The sequence below is a fragment of the Anomaloglossus baeobatrachus genome, chromosome 7 (genome assembly GCF_048569485.1).
Source record: "Anomaloglossus baeobatrachus isolate aAnoBae1 chromosome 7, aAnoBae1.hap1, whole genome shotgun sequence".
Taxonomy (NCBI): domain Eukaryota; kingdom Metazoa; phylum Chordata; class Amphibia; order Anura; family Aromobatidae; genus Anomaloglossus; species Anomaloglossus baeobatrachus.
The window spans coordinates 227,905,852-227,928,563 of NC_134359.1; the positions used below are offsets into that span (position 1 = coordinate 227,905,852).

Genomic DNA, 22,712 nt, shown 5'->3' on the forward strand with positions numbered 1-22,712 from the left:
CATGGGCAGTAAAGGCTCTTGTATGTTGCCTTGTACATGGATCTATCTTTCAAGAGGAGAAAAACTTCATAGAATATGGAATCTAATAAGGTATTCCATGAATTACGAAAATAGACTGAAAGAGAACCTCTGCCTGAGAGCGGAGACCTATGAAGGTTCAGTAGAGGCCCAATATAATGGAATAACTGAGCTATAATACATAGTGTGCACAAGGCCAACATTTCAGTATAGATTTATTAAATGGACCTTTTATGGAAGGTAAAGTCTCCATTCCTGTAGGTGCCTTGGTTTTTCTCCAGTTCTTCTGGCTGTTGCTTGTCATGGGAAATTATATGAAGTTTCTCATTGTTAATACTTCTTAAGAATCCATATCAGTGTACAGCCTAGTCTACGGGGAATAGCATTTCCTTGCTAATGAGTTAATAAGGGGAGACTGTGAGGGAGCGGAGCTGCCACTCCTCGACTCGTAGGAACAGATGAGTCACGTTGTTGGGTGCACAGGTGTGATAATACTACAGTAATATGTCTGATTGACAAGAATTTGGCTCTGTTCCCGTCTCCCTCCAGCCATCTCTTGGCCATGAACCAAACAGCCACAATCTGCCTAAGGTGGATTCTTTTAACAAAAAAAAATGGTAACAGGAGTTCCTCAATTAAATGGTTGTATTTCTTTGTATCGTCATGATAAATAATGCCTACAGCTTTTTTGGGTCATTGTGCTGGAAAGTAGCTGCCTTCTATAAAACTGCCGACTCCATGACAATGTTAAAGCCAATTCCTAAGCAATTTGCGGTTTGTCTCGTCATGTTATAATTTTTATACATGGCATAAAATGTTTATTGGAGCATTTTTTTCTCTTGTTTTGTTTTGTAATGAATGTTTAGGGTTCTAATAAAAGATTAGAAAACCTCTCGCCTGCAGTGGCTTTGATATTTCTGGTTTTCCTCGTACCACTTACCTCCAGCTAGGTTTTATATATTTCTGAAAGCGGAAGGATTGGTGTTCTTGTTCACAGGGGAGTAACGATCGTAGTCGCAGAGATCGCGAGCGAGCCCATTAGGGTTAGGGGCCCGGCGCCCTCCCTGCAGAGATGCTCTCGGAGTGAACCACTGCATTGTTGATGACCAAAAATTGCTGAGACATTTTGAAATTCTGTGTTTTCAGGGGTCAGACAAGCACATCAAACCTGATTGTCTATGAATATTGTGCCAAAGGGTTTGTCCGGCAGAAGATGAGATATTGGGGGAGGATCTGACCTGCTGCACCCCTGCCTACTTAGCTGTTGCAAGAATACCCAGCACCAACTGCTAAACATTGAAGCTGCTGATTGTAGCTCCACTTAAAGCGTTTACATCCAGCAGGCGCCGGAGTAAATAGTAGCCGACCAGAGGGGTTGTCCTCCACCAGTCTCAGATCGATGGATTATCCTGGGGATGTCATCAATATGCTGTGATCACCAACCCCTTTTAATGTTCAATTTCCTTTCTCTGCTACATTATACCGAGCTATGGTAGATGCATATATCAAAGCCATACAACCGCTACCAAAGAATACATAGTCACAGGACAGTTAACATGACACATTACAAACTTGAGGGGAAAAAAGGAAAGGATACATGATTTTTCCATAACCAGAAATAACCACTTAAAAGGGGGAACCTCTTGTGGTCCGTTACAGCTGTTAACCTGTAGATATGGGGTTAATCTGCAGGTTAATAGTGTTTTGAATAGGCCCAGGTACTGTACTGACAGTGCGGCACCCATGAGAAATGAGCTTAATTTCTCCCAGAAGCCACCGGCTTTCAGTCATGCAGGCCTGCCCGGAGAAATTAGTCACCACACCCAGAGAGCGTCAGCTATAAGCACGCACTGGCACTCATTGACAGGTCATGCTGCAGAGTGAACTGTTTTTTATTTAGTGGTGGGTCGTTCTTATACCCACCGCTGTTAGTACTGTGAATGTAATTGTAATTGTGTTGGACAGGCCTTCACAACTGAAAGCCGGCGGCTCCCAGGAGAAATACAGTTAATTTTCTCTCAGTTGTCACACTTCCTGTATGGCGGCTGGGTACTTTCATAAAATATTAACCTGCATATTAACCCCATATCTGCAGGTTGGTAGTGTCATCAGACCTGACTGGTTCCATTCACAGTGAATTTACCAGATTTCACAATACAAAGTGCTTAAAGGGTTTTCCCATGAAACAAAGTTCATGTTAAAATTGATTTAATCATTAGATCTTGGAATAATAAGTTCCACAATTGGATGTGTTTAAAAAACAAACATTGTTCCTGTGCTGAGATAATCTTATATATGTGTCCCTGCTATGTACTGTGTAATGGCCGTGTCTGACCGTACAGGGACATGATCTGATCATACCACATCTCCTGGGGCTGGAACAACGTAAAAGAGTATACAGACATTACAGCACGGGATCACAGCTGATTCTTATTGTGATGTAATGGCCGTGTCTGACCGCAAAGGGACATGGTCTCATCATACCACATCTCCTGGGCTGGTAGGACGTAAAAGACATTACAGCACGGGATCACTGCTGATTCTTATTGTGAGGTAAAGCACTTCCTTGCATGTTTTTAATAAAATGTTTTACCTCAAAGAAATAATAATTTTCTATCCTGTGCTATAATGTCTATATACTTTACTTCCTCCCCTGCCAGGAACTGTGGTATGATCAGACCATGTCCCTGTATGGTCAGACACAGCCATTACACAGTACATACTGTAGCAGGGCACATATAAGATTATCTCAGCACAGGAACATTTTTTTAAAAACATCCAATTGTGGAACTTATTATTATTCCAAGATTTATTGATTAAAATGAACATTAAGGGAAAACCCCTTTTAATTATTGATTGGGTCTCTAAATGTTGCAAGACTAATGTGAAACCAGAAGGGAGGGAAAAAGGGTCAGAGGTGGATACTTTGATTTCACATTTGTACTTGCACTTCGCTTCTATCCGAGATATTGTTGGATATCTGAGTTTGTGTTCCTCTGAAGCTGTGCAAAAAAACATTTACTTCTGTGTGACCTTTCTGTAGACATGGCAGCTAAGTTGCTGTTATTGCCCCCCTCTGTCCCCCACTATGGAGTGACCCAAATTTTGCTCGGAAACTTTAGTGTTTTAATACAAGCACAAATTGTCTCTCCAGGGAGGAAGGAGACAAATTCTAGCTCCACCTATTGGAAGAAGCAATCCTACAAGTCAAAAGTGGCCTTTTAACAAGCCTTTTTATATGACTTAGGATTTATATCCGATCAGAACCCCCATTTGCAGACATGGTGTTTTGGGGTGATTGCCACTCGTCAGTGAAAAGTATGGGATCTGATCTGGCTTCCTCACTAGCTTCTCATATGCCAGATCAGATCCCATACTTTGCACTGACGAGGGGCAATCACCCCGAAACACCATGTCTGCAAATAGGGGTTCTGATCTGGTAAAAATCCTAAGTTCTATGAAAAATAAGCCACTTTTGACTTGTAGGATTGCTACTTCCAATAGGTGGCGCTAAAGTTTCTCCTTCCTCCCTGGAGAGACAATTTGAATATTTCCCAGAGGAGCATAAGTCCCCTCACTGGCATCCAGCAATACAAGCACATGCATACGTACAGCTTGTCAGTATCTAGCTATCCCAGCTTTTTGCTTTATTTTCCGTAGCCTGCCTAACCTTACAATGGCTTTTTAGCGTTCACTCCATGGGCCTCTGCTGCTTTTGTAGCCTAAATGCTCTCTTTCAGACCCCGCTGCTGACTGTTCTCTGTACGCGTTCATGTTAAAGTCTAGGGACAATACCCTTTTTCTTTCTGTGAGTGTTTTTTATTCCAGACTGTTAAGTTGGAAACTGCAGAGGACACTAGTTGACAGCCAATTCATTTTGCTGATTCATCCGTTCTCCAGATGGCTTAGAGCCAGAGCTTGGCTTGCAGATTAAAGTCTGAAAGCTGCAAAGCTGCTGGGACTTGAAGGAATGTTGGTAAATTGTTGCTGTATGAAGGCAGGCAATAAAAAGAACTTTTTCCTCTAAGTATTATTCTGTGTTGGTTAAGGCATGAAAGCCACCTACTTTCTCACGTAACATTGATCTCTCTTGTCTTGCAATAACTTAGATATAAGGCATATGCTTGAAATCCAGGCATTTTGCCTCGTGCTTTGATTAACTTTCTTAATGGTGTGCACAAACTTCAAGTCCATGCCGTTTCCATAGAAATCCTAAAAGATCATTTTAACCGAATTTTACCGTTGCAAATCAGCCCCTACCCTTGGTTTTTATCATATGAATATAATTTGAGTATTCACCACTCTATAAATAAACACAGTAAATTTACGAGATCTCGTAGATCTTTGATTGACCTCTTTTAGCAAGTTAAACTTGCTTATTCCTGCTTTTAAAGAAATCTGGATGGCCACCATTATGGTGACGTCACCAAAAGGTAGCACTAAATCTCCTTAGGTAGCGAGTATGGGAAAGAGTCGTAACTGGGTTTGTCCTTAGTTTTGATTAATTTGAAAGGTACCTATATTTCGTACACACCTCTACAAAGTACTTTCTAAAACAGTGTTTCTCCACTCCGGTCCTCAAGACCCACCAACGGATCATGTTTTCAGGTTTTCCTCAATATTAGACAGGGAATAATTCCATCACCTGTGCAACATTAAGGAAATCCTGACAACTTGATTGAGGAAAACCTTAAACATGATCTGTTGGTGGGTCTTGAGGACTGGAGTTGAGAAACACTGTTCTAAGGCCTTGTGCGCACTAGGCGTTTTTGCCGCGTTTTTAGCGGCGTTTTTTACCGCGTTTTTGTGCTGAAAACGCAGTGACATTGCTTCCCCAGCAATGTCAATGGGTTTTCAGAAGTGCTGTCCTCACACAGCGTTTTTTTTTAGCTGCGTTTTTGTGGTGACCACAAAAACGCAGCATGTCAATTATTTCTGCGTTTTCCACTGCGTTTTTCACTCATTGAATTCAATGAGATGTTAAAAACGCAATGAAAAACGCATATAGCCGTGTTTCTATGACTAAAAACGCAGCTATAAACGCAAGGGGTGGGCACTACAGTGACGTGTACAGGAAGAGGATTCCTTCTGTTGGTAAACACAGAAGCGTGAATCCTCCCGGTACCGTCACCGCTGCTTCCACCTCCCGTCCTGTGCATGTCAGCTCCGTGCGGCGCCATGTCTGGGCGGGAGGTGGAGGCAGCGGCGAAAACCAAAGTGAACAGTAGAAAAAAAAAAATGTCATATATACTCACCTGTCCGCAGGGTCCCGGTGCCATGCCCGCTCCCAGCTCCTCCCGGTACCGCCGCTCTGGCTGTGTGCAGTCTCCCCGGGGCAGGACCTTGCTTGCAGGACCTGGCGCTGATCACCTGATGCAGTCACCTGACGCATCAGCTGATCGTAGTCTCGCCGGCTTTTTCGGCCGGCTATCAGCTGATCCTGCTGTCAGGGGACTTCATCAGCTGATTACCGGCAGCTCTTGCAGCGATGGGACGGGATCAGACTCCTGTCCAATCGATCGCTCCAGGAGCTGCCGGTAATCAGCACAGCACATAAGTGAGTATTATTTTTTTTTTTTTCTACTGATGCATCTGCTGATTGTATAATCGGCTTTTATACAATCAGCTGATGTGTGATGGGATTCAGGCAATTGATCCTGACACATCATCTGATCGCTTTGCCTTCCAGCAAACCGATCAGATGATATTGGATCCTGATTGGACGGCGTGGGACCCTGACCCAGGATTACTGCGGAGGGGGGTTTATTTCAATAAAGATGGAGTCACTAATTGTGTTGTGTTTTATTTCTAATAAAAATATTTTTCTGTGTGTTGTGTTTTTTTTTTTATCATTACTAGAAATTCATGGTGGCCATGTCAAATATTGGCGTGACACCATGAATTTCGGGCTTAGGGCTAGCTGATAATATACAGCTAGCCCTAACTCCATTATTACCTAGCTAGCCACCCGGCATCAGGGCAGCTAGAAGAGTTGGATACAGCGCCAGAAGATGGCGCTTCTATGAAAGCGCCATTTTCTGGGGTGGCTGCGGACTGCAATTCGCAGTGGGGGTGCCCAGAAAGCATGGGCACCCTGCACTGTGGATTCCAATCCCCAGCTGCCTAGTTGTACCCGGCTGGACTCAAAAATTAGGCGAAGCCCACGTCATTTTTTTTTTTTAATTATTTCATGAAATAATTAAAAAAAAGGGCTTCTCTATATTTTTGGTTCCCAGCCGGGTACAAATAGGCAGCTGGGGGTTGGGGGCAGCCCGTACCTGCCTTCTGTACCCGGCTAGCATACAAAAATATGGCGAAGCCCATGTCATTTTTTTTTTCTTTTTGGGAAAAAAACTGCATACAGTCCTGGATGGAGGATGCTGAGACTTGTGGTTCTGCAGCTGCTGTCTGCTCTCCTGCATACACTAGTGAATGGAGGATGCTGAGACTTGTAGTTCTGCAGCTGCTGTCTGCTCTCCTGCATACACTAGTGAATGGAGGATGCTGAGACTTGTAGTTCTGCAGCTGCTGTCTGCTCTCCTGCATACACTAGTGAATGGAGGATGCTGAGACTTGTAGTTCTGCAGCTGCTGTCTGCTCTCCTGCATACACTAGTGAATGGAGGATGCTGAGACTTGTAGTTCTGCAGCTGCTGTCTGCTCTCCTGCATACACTAGTGAATGGAGGATGCTGAGACTTGTAGTTCTGCAGCTGCTGTCTGCTCTCCTGCATACACTAGTTCTGCAGCTGTCTGCTCTCCTGCATACAATGAACATTTTGAAGAAGGAAATGACATCAGACCTTTTTTTTTTTTTTTTTTTCATCAACAATCTTTAATGGCATTGTGCACTGATTAAAAACGCAGTGAGTAAAAACGCAGCAAAAAACGCACCATATCGCGGCAAAAACGCATGCGTTTTTGCCGCGTTTTTTAGCCGCGGGTGCGTTTTTTTAGACAAAAACGCACATAAAAACGCAGCGTGAAAAAAACGTCTAGTGCGCACATACCCTAAAAGAACTAAAGTCCTGATTCATCAAGACCAGCAATTTTATACTCCGTCTTGACGAGGTGATACGTAGGAGTCAGACTGATTCATTAAGACCCCTACCTCTTTATGCAAAAGAGTCTGAGTGGTGTGCGCCATGCCAGAAATCTTACTCTTGTTCCCTACTGGAGTAAGATTTTTGGCCTAAAGCCATGTGGCCACGGGGGAAAGTAACTGCGGCTTTTGGTGCGGAAAACCTGCGGATTTTCTAGATTTTCCAGATAAATCCGTGGGTTTACACAAGTACAGACTCTCCCCATGTTATCCTAATGGGATTTGGGGAGTGCTGGATCAATGCTACGGTTTTTGCGGCTGCGGAAAATGCTGCGGGTTTCCCGTAGCCGCACGTAACTGCATGTGATTTATTCATGCGGAATTCTTGCCTTTCCACTATGGAGGTACGGGGCAGGAAATCCGCAGGAATTCCTCATGAAATCCGCAGGTTTACCGCAACAATTCCACAAAAATACCGCATCAATGGATAGCTGCAGATTCCGGGGAGTTGCTGCGTAAACCTGCGGAAATACCTGCAGAAACGTCCACCCGTGGGCACATGGCCTAAGTACTGCCACAACATTTCATGAACTAGATGAGCTGTAGCATCACGCTCCCATCCCACCTAATCTCTACCCATTTTGGCAGAGCTAGGTAAAACTGGCATGAAAACGTGAAAAGTTGCAAAATTTTTGCAACTTTTGAAACTAATTTTATGTTCTGCCAAAATTGGCTTTGAATTGGGATATAAATGGTTTCAGTGGTGTCTCACAATTTGCACAATTGCCAATGTTTAAATCACGAAGAATGGGATATTTAAAGAGGTGGTCCACTACAAAGCATTGTGGCCACATCTGTGTAAAGCTGGGACAGGCGGATTTTTCTAAATGCCTTCTTCCTGTGAGCAGCGCTATCGCCGCCCGCTCATCTCCATCACATGACCAGGGGTGCAGTGACCTCTGATGTCAATTCAATTCCGGAAGTTGACATCACCGGGCATCAGAGGTCACTGCAGCCTGGGGTCACATGATTGGGGATGAGCGGACAGTGATGTCCATTCTGCCTGTGTGCAGCGCTATCAATGTCCGCTCATCACCAATCACGTGACCCCAGGCTGCAGTGACCTCTTATGTCCGGTGATGTCTCGACCACTTCCGGAAATGGAAGTTGACCCGGCATGAAAGAGGCGGGACTCTGTTTCCGTGAGTGAGTAGGCTGTGGGCAGACTGTCATCACACGCCACAGCCATCATCTCGCACGCTCTCTCCTTCACTTCAGAGCATTGCAAGCACGAGCGATGCTTGACTGTGATGTGCAGTGAAACTCCGCCAACTGCCCAGTCACTCACAGAGACTGTGTCCCGCCTCTGTGATGACGGGTCAACTTCCAATTGCGGAAGTTGACATGACATCACCGGACATCAGTGGTCACTGCATCCTGGGGTTTAGCGGACAGCGATAGCGCTGCTCACAGGCAGAATGGACAACAGAAGGTATTTAGAAAAAGCCTTCTATAACACGCTTTACACCGATGTGGCCACTATGCTTTGTAGTGGACCACCTTTTTTAAGCCCCACCATATGAACAACCCAAAACTGGCACTTTTGGGTGGGGTTTGGATAAACACTGCCTCTTTCTTTGTCGCTCCATTGGGAGACCCAGACAATTGGGGTGTATAGGCTATGCAAAGTATTACACTTAAGTGTTAAGCCCCTCCCCTTCTGCCTATACACCCCCCGTGCTCCCACGGGCTCCTCAGTTTTTTGCTTTGTGCGAAGGAGGTCAGACACGCACGCACAGCTCCACAGATTGGTCAGCAGCAGCTGCTGACCATGTCGGATGGAAGAAAAGTGGGCCCATATAGAGCCCCCAGCATGCTCCCTTCTCACCCCACTCTTGTCGGTGGTGTTGTAAGGTTGAGGTATCCATTGCGGGTACGGAGGCTGGAGCCCACATGCTGTTTTCCTTCCCCATCCCCCTCAGGGCTCTGGGTGAAGTGGGATCCTATCGGTCTCCAGGCACTGAGACCGTGCTTCATCCACAACTCCTGTGGAGCCTGCTGGATAGGAGCCGGGTATCGTTCAGGGACATGGCCCTGCTACTTGGAGGTACTCTGTATCCCTGTGGGGACAGCGCACAGCAACACTCCAGCTTTGCTGGGTGTGCTAGTGCACCGGGGACCACGGCGCTGACCGGGTTAATATGTGCCATTACACACTCAGCGTTGCTGAGTGTGTTTTATATATAGGGACTGCCGCACTGACCGCCGCGGCCATGGAAACACTGCGGCGCGGCTGGGACTTGTAGTGCGCCGGGGACTTTCACGCCGGCCGCGCTTTTACGGCGGCCGCGTTTATTACTAGAGTCCCCGGCTTTTTGCGGCCTAGTTTCCTTTCCTCCCGCCCACAGCCCTGACAGGCAGGGGCAGGGCGGGACGCTGCACAGAACGAGCAGCACTGAGGGCTGGAGCATGCTTTGCATACTCCACCCCTCTCACTGTGCACAGTGCGGGCACCAGTTCCCGCTCTTTCTGGGTCACGCCCACGGCTCCCTCCTCTCCTCAGGACGCCGGCAGCCATTCCTGTCAGCTCCTCGGACGCTGCAGAGGGGGACAAAGTCTGGGAGACCCAGGCAGGGACTCTGGTGGCCTCACAACCGCTTTAGGCGGGTGGTAAGCAGCACCTGTGGTGCTAGCCCCATTGTGCAGTAGTGTAACATTATATGTTTATGGTATATATGTTTTACACTGTATGGTGCACAGTTGATTTCTGGCTATATACCCTATTGTGTTACTCAGGGAAGATAATAGCATGGCGCCCACGAAAGGCAGGGGTGCCAAAACACAGGCTTATTATGTTGCCTGCGCCGCATGTACGACCCCGCTACCGGCAGGTTCCACTGACCCTCATTGTGTGCACTGTTCGGCCCCTGTGGCACTTACTCAGCCGGAGCCTTTGCTAAGAGGGGCCCAGGGGGAGCCACCTGCTAACACTGTTCAGGTGACGGGGACGGAGTTTGCAAAACTCTCTGAGACTATGGCTAAGATACTAGAAGCCTTGCAGTCCAGGCCGGTATCTCAGCACAGGGACTCTGTTGAATCTTTGTTCCCTGGCCCACCTCAGCTGGACCAACAATGTCCTCCCGGGGTATCTCATGGATCCCAGGCTGAGGGTTCTGACACAGACCCCAGCCCCAGACCGACTAAGCGAGCTCGCTTAGATTTTCCCTCGACATCATCATATTGTGCAGGGTCTCAGAGGGGGGAATCTCTGGATGATGATGCTTAGACAGCTGATCAGGATTCTGATCCTGAGGCCGCTCTCAATTTTGATACTCCGGACGGGGACGCCATAGTGAACGACCTTATTTCGTCCATCAATCGTATGTTGGATATTTCTCCCTCAGCTCCTCCAGTGGAGGAGTCAGCTTCTCAGCAGGAGAAATTCCGTTTCAGGTTTCCCAAGCGTACACCGAGTATGTTTCTGGACCACTCTGATTTCAGAGAGGCAGTCCAGAATCACCATGCTTATCCAGATAAGCGTTTTTCTAAGCGCCTTAAGGATACACGTTATCCTTTTCCCCCTGACGTGGTCAAAAGTTGGGCTCAGTGTCCCAAAGTGGATCCTCCAATCTCCAGACTGGCAGCTAGATCCATACTTGCAGTGGAAGATGGGGCTTCACTCAAAGATGCCACTGACAGGCAGATGGAACTCTGGTTGAAATCCATCTATGAAGCTATCGGCGCTTCTTTTGCCCCAGCGTTCGCAGCCGTATGGGCGCTACAAGCTATCTCAGCAGGTCAAGCGCAAATTGACGCAGCCACACGCACGTCCGCGCCACAGGTGGCGTCCATAACCACTCAGACGTCGGCATTTGCGTCTTACGCTATTAATGCTGTCCTGGACTCTGCGAGCCGTACGGCGGTTGCAGCCGCCAATTCGGTGGTACTCCGCAGGGCCTTGTGGCTACGGGAATGGAAGGCAGATTCTGTTTCCAAAAAGCGCTTAACCAGTTTGCCAATTTCTGGCGACCGATTGTTTGGCGAGCGTTTGGATGAAATCATCAAACAATCCAAGGGAAAGGATACATCCTTACCCCAGCCCAAACCGAACATACCCCAACAGAGGAAGGGGCAGTCGAGGTTTCGGTCCTTTCGGGGCGCGGGCAGGTCCCAATTCTCCTCGTCCAAAAGGCCTCAGAAAGATCAAAGGAACTCTGACGCATGGCGGTCTAAGTCACGTCCTAAAAAGGCCACCGGAGGTGCCGCTACCAAAGCGGCTTCCTCATGACTTTCGGCCTCCTCACTCCGCATCTTCGGTCGGTGGCAGGCTCTCCCGCTTTTGCGACGCCTGGCTGCCACGGGTAAAAGACCGTTGGGTGAGAGACATTCTGTCTCACGGTTACAAGATAGAGTTCACCTCTCGTCCCCCGACTCGATTCTTCAGGTCATCCCCGCCTCCCGAGCGAGCCGAGGCTCTTCTGCAGGCGCTGGGCACTCTGAAGGCAGAAGGAGTGGTGGTCCCTGTTCCTCTTCAGCAACAGGGCCACGGTTTTTACTCCAACTTGTTTGTGGTCCCAAAGAAGGACGGGTCTTTCCGTCCTGTCCTGGACCTGAAACTTCTCAACAAACACGTAAAGACCAGGCGGTTCCGGATGGAATCCCTCCGCTCCGTCATCGCCTCAATGTCCCAAGGAGATTTCCTTGCATCGATCGATATCAAAGATGCTTATCTCCACGTACCGATTGCTCCAGAGCACCAGCGCTTCTTGCGCTTCGCCATAGAAAACGAACACCTGCAGTTCGTGGCACTGCCGTTCGGCCTGGCAACAGCCCCACGGGTTTTCACCAAGGTTATGGCTACTGTAGTAGCGGTCCTCCACTCTCAGGGTCACTCGGTGATCCCTTACTTGGACGATCTCCTGATCAAGGCACCCTCTCAAGAGGCATGCCAACACAGCCTCGACGCTACCCTGGAGACTCTCCAGAGTTTCGGGTGGATCATCAATTTTCCAAAGTCAAATCTGACACCGGCCCAATCGCTCACATACCTTGGCATGGAGTTTCATACCCTCTCAGCGATAGTGAAGCTTCCGCTGATCAAGCAGCGGTCACTACAGACAGGGGTACAATCTCTCCTTCAAGGCCAGTCACACCCCTTGAGGCGCCTCATGCACTTCCTGGGGAAGATGGTGGCAGCAATGGAGGCAGTTCCTTTCGCGCAGTTTCACCTGCGTCCTCTTCAATGGGACATCCTACGCAAATGGGACAGGAAGCCGACGTCCCTCGACAGGAACGTCTCCCTCTCTCAGGCGACCAAAGCTTCCCTTCGGTGGTGGCTTCTTCCCACTTCATTATCGAAGGGGAAATCCTTCCTACCCCCATCCTGGGAGGTGGTCACGACGGACGCGAGTCTGTCAGGGTGGGGAGCGGTTTTTCTCCACCACAGGGCTCAGGGTACGTGGACCCAGCAAGAGTCCTCGCTTCAGATCAATGTTCTGGAAATACGGGCAGTGTATCTTGCCCTGAAAGCGTTCCAGCAGTGGCTGGAAGGCAAGCAGATCAGAATTCAGTCGGACAATTCCACAGCGGTGGCATACATCAACCACCAAGGCGGCACACGCAGTCGGCAAGCCTTCCAGGAAGTCCGGCGGATTTTGATGTGGGTGGAAGCCACGGCCTCCACCATCTCTGCAGTTCACATTCCAGGCGTGGAAAACTGGGAAGCAGATTATCTCAGTCGCCAGGGCATGGACGCAGGGGAATGGTCCCTTCACCCGGACGTGTTTCAGGAGATCTGTTGCCGCTGGGGGGTGCCGGACGTCGACCTCATGGCGTCCCGGCACAACAACAAGGTACCGACGTTCATGGCACGGTCTCAAGATCCCAGAGCTCTGGCGGCAGACGCCTTAGTTCAGGATTGGTCGCAGTTTCAGCTCCCTTATGTGTTTCCTCCGCTGGCACTGTTGCCCAGACTGTTACGCAAGATCAGGGCCGACTGCCGCCGCGTCATCCTCGTCGCTCCAGACTGGCCGAGGCGGTCGTGGTACCCGGATCTGTGGCATCTCACGGTCGGCCAACCGTGGGCACTACCAGACCGACCAGACTTGCTATCTCAAGGGCCGTTTTTCCATCTGAATTCTGCGGCCCTCAACCTGACTGTGTGGCCATTGAGTCCTGGATCCTAGCGTCTTCAGGGTTATCTCAAGACGTCATTGCCACTATGAGACAGGCTAGGAAACCAACGTCCGCCAAGATCTACCACAGGACGTGGAAAATTTTCCTGTCGTGGTGCTCTGCTCAGGGTTTTTCTCCCTGGCCTTTTGCCTTGCCCACTTTCCTGTCCTTCCTTCAATCTGGACTGGAAAAGGGTTTGTCGCTCGGCTCCCTTAAGGGACAAGTCTCAGCGCTCTCTGTGTTTTTCCAGAAGCGCCTAGCCAGACTTCCACAGGTACGCACGTTCCTGCAGGGGGTTTGTCACATCGTTCCTCCTTACAAGCGGCCGTTAGAACCCTGGGATCTGAACAGGGTGCTGCTGGTTCTTCAGAAACCACCATTCGAGCCAATGAGAGATATTTCTCTCTCACGCCTTTCGCAGAAAGTGGTTTTTCTAGTAGCAGTCACTTCACTTCGGAGAGTGTCTGAGCTAGCAGCGGTGTCATGCAAAGCCCCTTTCCTGGTTTTTCACCAGGACAAGGTGGTTCTGCGTCCGGTTCCGGAATTTCTCCCTAAGGTGGTATCCCCCTTTCATCTCAATCAGGATATCTCCTTACCTTCTTTTTGTCCTCATCCAGTTCACCAATGTGAAAAGGATTTGCACTTGTTAGATCTGGTGAGAGCACTCAGACTCTACATTTCTCGGACGGCGCCCCTGCGCCGCTCGGATGCACTCTTTGTCCTTGTCGCTGGCCAGCGTAAAGGGTCACAGGCTTCCAAATCAACCTTGGCTCGGTGGATCAAGGAGCCAATTCTCGAAGCCTACCGTTCGGCTGGGCTTCCGGTTCCCTCAGGGCTGAAGGCTCATTCTACCAGAGCCGTGGGCGCGTCCTGGGCTTTGAGGCACCAGGCTACGGCTCAGCAGGTGTGTCAGGCGGCTACCTGGTCGAGCCTGCACACTTTCACGAAACACTATCAGGTGCATACCTATGCTTCGGCGGATGCCAGCCTAGGTAGACGAGTCCTTCAGGCGGCGGTTGCCCACCTGTAGGAAGAGGCCGTTTTACGGCTCTCTTACGAGGTATTATTTTACCCACCCAGGGACTGCTTTTGGACGTCCCAATTGTCTGGGTCTCCCAATGGAGCGACAAAGAAGAAGGGAATTTTGTTTACTTACCGTAAATTCCTTTTCTTCTAGCTCCAATTGGGAGACCCAGCGCCCGCCCCTGTTTTTTGTGTACACATGTTGTTCATGTTGAATGGTTTCAGTTCTCCGATATTCCTTCGGATTGAAGTTACTTTAAACCAGTTTATAATTCTTTTTCCTCCTTCTTGCTTTTGCACCAAAACTGAGGAGCCCGTGGGAGCACGGGGGGTGTATAGGCAGAAGGGGAGGGGCTTAACACTTTTAAGTGTAATAATTTGTGCGGCCTCCGGAGGCATAGCCTATACACCCCAATTGTCTGGGTCTCCCAATTGGAGCTAGAAGAAAAGGAATTTACGGTAAGTAAACAAAATTCCCTTCTTTCTGGTGTGGTTCTTGTGGGTCTTCTTTTTTTTTTTTTTGTTTAACATCAAAGATAAACCTTTTGGCAAATGTGCATTTTTTTTCTGAAACAATGAGTAGATGAAGGAAATATCTGAGGAGGCATTGTGTCCACTCTGTTGGTGCTGTTGCCTGATTATCTAAGCCTGTATATGTAATGTGCAAATAACCTGTAAACCACCACCTTCTGTATACTGGAAATTTACATAGGTTTGACATCAATGTTTACTGGCGCTATTGCAAAGTAAACCCGCTGGTTTATGTAAAGACTGTTTAAAAAAATATATGTTCTGCCAGTCTGTTTACACCAGTGAGCAATGTGGAAGGTATGTGATGAATTGATGGTTGCACATTTAAAAGAAAACTGTGTTTGACGTGGCTTTAAAAGATGACGAAATTTTTGCCAGGAAACTCTGTTCAGTTAGGACGAAAAAACGTAGGTGTTAACCTTCTAGTTCCCTTACTGCCATTAAATTAAAGGGAATCTGTCACCACGTTTTTGTTTCCCATCTGAGAGCAGCATAATGTAGAGACAGAGACCCGGATTCCAGCGATGTGTCACTTACTGAGCTGTTTCCTGTCATTTTGATAAAATCAATGTGTTCTCTGCTGGAGATCTAGCAGAGCTCATGATTATGCTGGTCTACCAGCAGCACGCCAAGTAGTCCTGTAATGATAATCTACTGCTGATTTAAATTGTGATTTTATCAAAACTACCCTAAGCAGCCCAGTAAGTGACACATCACTAGAATCAGTATCTCTACCCTACCTTATGCTGCTCTCAAGTTAGGTGGCAAAAGCCTGGTGACTGATTCGCTTTAAGTTGCAATAAGCGCCATGTGGGCTTAATTTTTTTTATGGAGAAATTGTAAAATGGCTTTGTTGCGGTGAACTCCTTAACTGGCTTAATTTTTCGAAAGGGTGGGACAAGTTTGGACATTACTTTAAGGCCCCGCATACACAATATACTGAAGTTGGTGCAATCAGTTTACAGTCTAATGTATACCGGAGAGTCCCGACTCTGTCTTGACATGTTGGCGAGAGAAGGATCGGAAAGTTTGAATTTTATCACCAAAACTTTATTTTTTTTGTTCAAAAGATAAGCGACTTTCTCAGTTTTCCCCTTTAAAAACGCATGAATGTTCATTCAAAGAGAATTTTCTTATGTATGTGATTAGTCAGGAGAGAGATGGCTGTCGGCCAGTAGCTCTTCTGTGTATGTAGTTGGTCATAGATCTCCACTTGGGACGCTACCGTCTAGATTTTACTAAATGGAACATTTCACAATAAATCAACAGCAGCAAAATGGTGTGGACTTAACGTAGTTTCAAATAAGTTTGCGTTGGTTAGCTTATGCTGTTGACTTTCTCACCAATTGCCAAAATCTCATCCACGGACTGTGATCTACAATACCAGTAGTGTAATGCACAGTGGACCTTTCCTGGACAATCTGTTGCATATATGACCCATATACTTGTAAGGCACAGTGTAGCATGTTTTCTTTAAGTTGTGTTCATAAACTCCAATCATCCAAAAAGTCAAACCCTTCAGGGTACAGCAAATGTAATTTTTGTAACCGTAATATATTGATGCCAATTAAGTGGTAATATTGGGAACATTCTCCAAAAAATGTCATCCTGAAGGTACTCTCAACCATTTTGGGTAAGGGTACTTTCACACTTCCGTTTTTTTTTTTTTGTTTGGTTTTTTTTTTTTTTGGCGCAATCCGCTATCTTGGGAATCAGTGGAATCCGTTAACAGATTGTGCCAAAAGTACCTGCGTTACTTCCGTTGGCTGACACTCCGTTGCTCCGCCGAGCGGAAGCAACGCTGAATGTAACGTTATTTGCTTGCGTCAAAATGACGCCGACCAGCAGATTCCGTTGCTTCCATTAAAATTTTTAATGGCTCCCTATTGTAGCGGATTCCGTTGCAAAATGCTTTACAACGGAATCCGCTGCTGGATTCCGCTAATTTCTACTGAGCATGCCCAGAATGAAAAAAATTAAAAAAAAAAATAGAGGCGACGCATTCCGTTAGACCCGTTGCATCCGTTTGGCGTCCGTCTGTTATTTCACAGGAATCAGCTAACTGATTCCTGTGAAATAACGGATCCGTTGCATCCATTGACACCACAAAAATAACGGATGCATCAAAACGACGCAGCAACAGACCCAGCAGATTTCGCCCAACGTAAGTGTGAAACTAGCCTAAAACATACCAAAAAACAAAAACTGTGATTTAACAATGCTAATGGTTATCTTGAGCTATCTACCCTTTGCTAAAATGTGGTCCTTTTCCTATACTTGTGCATTAAATGCGTTTTTACACAGTTAATTTTAATAAATCAATCTTGATTCTTAAGAATAATAAGTTCCATGTTTCGATGTGATTAAAAAGAAAAGAAAAAATGTTCTTGTACTGAGAGATTCTTACACAGTGTGCAGAATTATTAGGCAAGTTGTATTTTAGAGGATTTTTTTTATTATTGATCAACAACTGTCGTTTTTCAGCCTTCCTTACCTTGGCCATGTCCCTGAGTATGGCACTCCTTGTGCTTTTTGACACTCCAGTAACGTTGCAGCTCTGAAATATGGCCAAACTGGTGGCAAATGGCATCTTGGCAGCTTCACGCTTGATTTTCCTCAATTCATGGGCAGTTATTTTGCACCTTTTTTGCCCATCAAGCTTCTTACGACCCTGTTGACTATTTGCCATGAAACGCTTGATTGTTCGGTGATCACGCTTCAAAAGTTTTGCCATTTCAAGACTGCTGCATCCCTCTGCAAGACATCTCACAATTAGATTTAACAGGCTCTGAAAAGTCCAATCTTCTGACCCATTTTGCCAAAGGAAAGAAAGTTGCCTAATAATGAAGCACACCTTATATAGGGTGTTGATGTCATTACACCGCACCCCTCCTCATTACAGAGATGCACATCACCTGATTTACTTAATTGGTAGTTGGCTCTCACACCTATACAGCTTGGAGTAGGACATTATGTATAAAAAGTATCATGTGATCAAAATACTCATTTGCCTAATAATTCTGCACACTGTATATATGTGTCTCTGCTGTGTACTGTGTAATGGCCATGTCTGACTGTACAGGGACATGGTCTGATCATACCACAGCTCCTGGGCCAAGGAGGAAAAAGAAGTATACAGACATTACAGCATTGGATCACAAATTATTCATTCTTTGAGGTAAAACCATTTTTACAAACAGGCAGGGAAATGTTTTACCTCACAAAAAGAATCATCTCTGATCCAGTGCTATAATACAGACATTACAGCAGGGGATCACAGCTAATTCTTATTGTGAGGTAAAAATGTTCCCTGCCTGTTTTTAAAAAATGTTACCTCATAGAATAATTTGCAATCTTGTGCTGTAAAGTCTTTATACTCTTTTGCTTCTTCCCCGGCCCAGGAGCTGTGGTATGATCAGACCACGTCCTGGTACGGTCAGACACGGCCATTACACCGTACATAGCAGGGGCACATATAAGAATATCTCCCCACAAAAACATTTTTTTTTTTTTCTTCAACACATCCAATTGTGGAAATTATTATTGCAATATCCTATTAATTAAAATTAATTTTGTCGTGGGAAAAAAATAAAAGCAAAATAGCTTAAAATACAATTCCTGTTGGCTCTGTATGCGCTGCTCGTATCTAGGGGGACATTTGCTCAGTTTTAAGTGTCCTTTATTCCTTATTTGTAACTGTCTGTTGTCACTCCAGATTACTCATTTACGGAGAAAACTATTTTAACCTACATCGTTATAGAATTAACCATGAGTAGATCTATAAATGATTTGCTTAAAGGGGTTGTCCAGGCCTTCAACAAAAATCTTCAGCCACTTTGTGATTACAGAGTGCTGACTTGTGATAGCCTGTGGGCAGTCACGTGATGCAATTTGCTTACTTGCTTTGTGGTCACATGTCTACTAGACTAATTTGGCTTCTCTCCATAGAAGTTAATAGAGAGAGGCTAGATGAGACTAGTGGGCATGTGACACAACCGCCCGCTCACATCAGGGACTCGTGGCAGCATGTGCATTGCTTGTTGTCATGATTTTGAAGTCTGCAGTCAGAAAATAGTGACTGCAGACCTTTACCCTAAGCCTGGACAACCCCTTTAAGTAAATGTATGTTGTATATTGCAATATTACAACTTCTTTTATTGATCGTCCTTTTTTAAGCTGTTCATATGTTGATTATTCATTTCTACTCTATTGAAAATGACCTTGAAGCTTTCCATGTAGCTGCGTCCATTCCTTCCATGCTATTGAGCTTACAGGCCAGAGGTTCACTGGAACCTGGAGTCTCCCTTGTTCTCATGGCAGGGGCCCATCTTCTGTCTTTGTGTGACCAAAGAATTGTAACTTTAAGAATGTTGAGGTTTTGTTTTTTTTGTTTTTTTTTTATCATGTGATTTTTACTTACCACTTTTTTTTTTCCCTTGCAGCGGTAAACATCAGCAGATTTGCAGAAAGCTATTGTGTCCAAACCTATGCCGAGTATGTTGCAAAAAGAGACAGACCATGCCTAACTAAAAGGAAACGCACAGACGATGGATGGATGGATTTTGAGAGGAAGAGGCAAAAAACGCAATTCACGTATGTTCCCCAGAAATCAGGATATAATTATATAAGCAGGTGAATGTCTGTTTAGTTCTAGGTTTGTGCACATTTATAATATGGACACTCCACAAAGGATAAAACTCACCGACCCAATCATACCCTCAACCACCAATTATATGTGGAGGCATGACTGTGCATGATGTGTTTTGATGTTGATGGAATGACAGCCACATACAACACTGAGAAGAGGTTTTTACGCAAATCCATTTTTATGTGTGTGTGTGTATATATACATATATTGTGTGTGTGTGTGTGTGTGATATAATATATATATACACAAACACAAATATACATACATATATACTGTATCTGTGTATATAATATATATATATATTATACTATATAATATATATAGTATTAAGTATATAGCATATACTTTGAATTGTCTTCTGTATCGCTACATCTGCAGAAAGTGCATCACTAAAGCACATGAGGTATTGCTAAATAATAACGAAGGATCAGTTCACTAGACTTGAAGCGGCCCACCTTCGGTTTACTTGCAACCTCGTTTTACAAGGATTCATAGTTTGTCAGTGACCAAATTAGTTACTAAAGTGGTAGGAAGGTAGGATGTTTCTTTCACTACCTCATCCAAGAATTTTAATTAGCTTGGTGTCCCTAAAGTTCTTGACTGGTTCTCTTTAAAGGAATTGTCCTCTACTTCGTCATCTCCTCACCAAAATAAAAGAACGCCTATGCATACCTAGGGTACTGGCGCTGTTCCTAGATCTCCCGGGGTTCACATGACATTGTCATGCGATCCCTGTAGCCAACCAAAGGCCACTTCAATGTTCCTCATTCGGACAAATTGGATACAGAGAAAGTGGGCAGCTGTCTTACTCTGAATGTCAATTACATCGGATTGAGGGGTGAGCGAAATGGCACCAGATGGTTCGCAGGGCTCGGGAGACCTAATATCCTGCAAACCCATGAAGAGCAGCACTATAAGGGCGGCACGGTGGCTCAGTGGTTAGCACTGCAGCCTTGCAGCGCTGGGGTCCTGGGTTCAAATCCCACCAAGGACACCATCTGCAAGGAGTTTGTATGTTCTCCCCGTGTTTGCATGGGTTTCCTCCGGGTACTCCGGTTTCCTCCCACACTCCAAAGACATACAGACAGGGACTCTAGATTGTGAGCCCCAATGGGGACAGTGTTGCAATTATATGTAAAGCACTGTGGAATTAACAGCGCTATATAAATGAATAAAATTATTATTTAATTATTATTATTAATAGGTGTTTTGTTTTTTTTTTCTTTGGGGGATAGTAATTGTCAGAGTTGTGGACAACCCCTTTAATTTGTATATACAGCTACTTGCATGCAATTTCCAACCATTTTGGATGATTTTTTTTTTTTTTTGCAATATGTCTTTAATACCCCACAAAACTTTAGATATGATAGTGGTCAGATAAAGCCGATAAAAGGTAAAAATTAATACAGCAGGAGAAGCCAAGTGTTTTGGACTTTTAGAGAAACCATTAATCATGTTGCTCCCTTTTTAATCTATCCCTCGAAGTACTTACAGGCCATACTGGGAATAGCATTCATTCGATGTAACAGAACATTATATCTTTAAATAAAACATCTGGCCGGCAGATGTACAACAGTAAAGATAAATTTGCATTAAGTGGATAACTAAGGGAAGAGCTAGTATTGAGCAGTAAATCTGACTGCATACTGTTCTGATCAATGTGGCACTTTCACAACAGCTCAAAGTTTTACTTTGTTTAAAGGGGTTGACTAGATTTAGAAATATACTTTTAAGGGTAGTGCATTGTAATTTAATAAAGAAGGGCCACGTCCGTACATTACTTACATGGCCTCCAATGTGATTGGTAGAACTCTCCATTTTTCTGGAGATGGAGCTGTGGAGCAATTCACCTCCTAATTTGGTTCCTGAATATTACTGCAGCTTATTGCTGTTTATACTGTTGGTTTTGTGAAAAGCTGATTGCACCATGCCTTTGTGGCTGCCCTTGCAGACTTGCCATTGCAAAGTATCTGTTCATCGGCTGTTAGACCTCCAAAAATCCCCAAAAGTTTGCAATTCACCACCATATTCCATCCTCTTTCAGATCATTCTTGCTTGGAATGTCCACGTGTTAATTTTGGAGATAACACTGTGGAGTAAAAAAAAAGCGCAATAGGGCCTTACCCGGTAGGGGAACAAATGACAGAATTAGGCGCACTCACCTATTGCGGTTGTGAAAGGCACAACCCCTGAAAAACACGTGTAGATATGGTAACACCTGCAGCCGCAAGGTTAGACGTAGACACAATGGAAGAAGAAATCTGTTATACGCCGCACTATCACCACGGAATCTGATGTTAATTTAATTCCTTTATTCGTTGTACAGGTCGATGCGTTTCAGAGACATCTGTCTCCTTCATCAGGACAGCAAAAGAAACAGTGTTTCTTTGCTATCCTGATGAAGGAGACAGATGTCTCTAAAACGCGTCGACCTGTACAAAAAATAAAGGAATAAAATGAACGCTCGATTCCGTGGTGATAGCGCGGCGTATAACAGATCTCTTCTTCCTCGTGTTCACGTGTTAATTTTGATACACGCCATGTCGTGTTTCATGTCATACATCAATCAACTGTATTTTATAAATCTTTATTGTGGAACAATCCCTTTTAATCTGATCTTGCTTAAAAGGGTTGTCCACTACAGAACAATGAACTGAGGCAGGTGAGGAGGGAGAAAAAAAAACAAAACTGATTTCTTTTCCTGGACTGGCGCCACTCCTTTTGTTTTGTCTCTCCAGTTTTGTCAATTTTCATATCTTCACATTCCCAGTTTTGATTAAATGCTCTCATTGAACAGATTGATGAATTCCGTGGAGGAAGAATCTACACCTCTCAATCTGGAAGAATCTGAAGACCAGGAATTAGAAGATGCACCCAGCCCCGCAACTTCAGATCCACCAAATAGTAGCAAGCTGAAGACTGACACCGATCAAGCAGGTATACCATTCCTAAAATTAAAAAAAAAAACTTTCAGAGGAACTTTCCTGCATTCTAATCATTTAGCCACTATTGGTATCGCTTTGGAGCTGCATTCAATCTCTCTGGTAATGGCTATGGTGACTGACTACAGATCATTCACCTTCACTATCTTCGAGAGGGGGTATGAGCCCTTACTAAAACTTTCTAAAGTTCTGTAGATTTAAAGAATATGTAGACTAAAAAATAAGTATTTTTGACGATACAACAAGTAGTGATGGGCGAACACTAAAATGTTCGGGTGCTCAGTCCTCGAGTCGAGCAGGTCAGATGCTCTGAAAGGGCTCGACTCTAGTAATGAG

The 22,712-nt window shown here is 45.4% G+C and overlaps 1 protein-coding gene across 2 annotated transcripts in view; it reads left to right on the forward strand.

Moving 5' to 3' along the window:
- The window catches only part of PARN (poly(A)-specific ribonuclease), a 242,473-nt gene that overhangs the window by 216,790 nt on the left and 2,971 nt on the right, over positions 1-22,712 (forward strand). Inside the window, exons 22-23 of one of the 2 annotated variants that reach the window (XM_075319112.1) lie at positions 19,229-19,418; positions 22,232-22,371. In XM_075319112.1, the coding sequence (XP_075175227.1) occupies positions 19,229-19,418; positions 22,232-22,371 (330 nt within the window). The remainder of the gene's footprint in view (positions 1-19,228; positions 19,419-22,231; positions 22,372-22,712) is intronic. The other variant, XM_075319113.1, reaches the window with a different exon arrangement.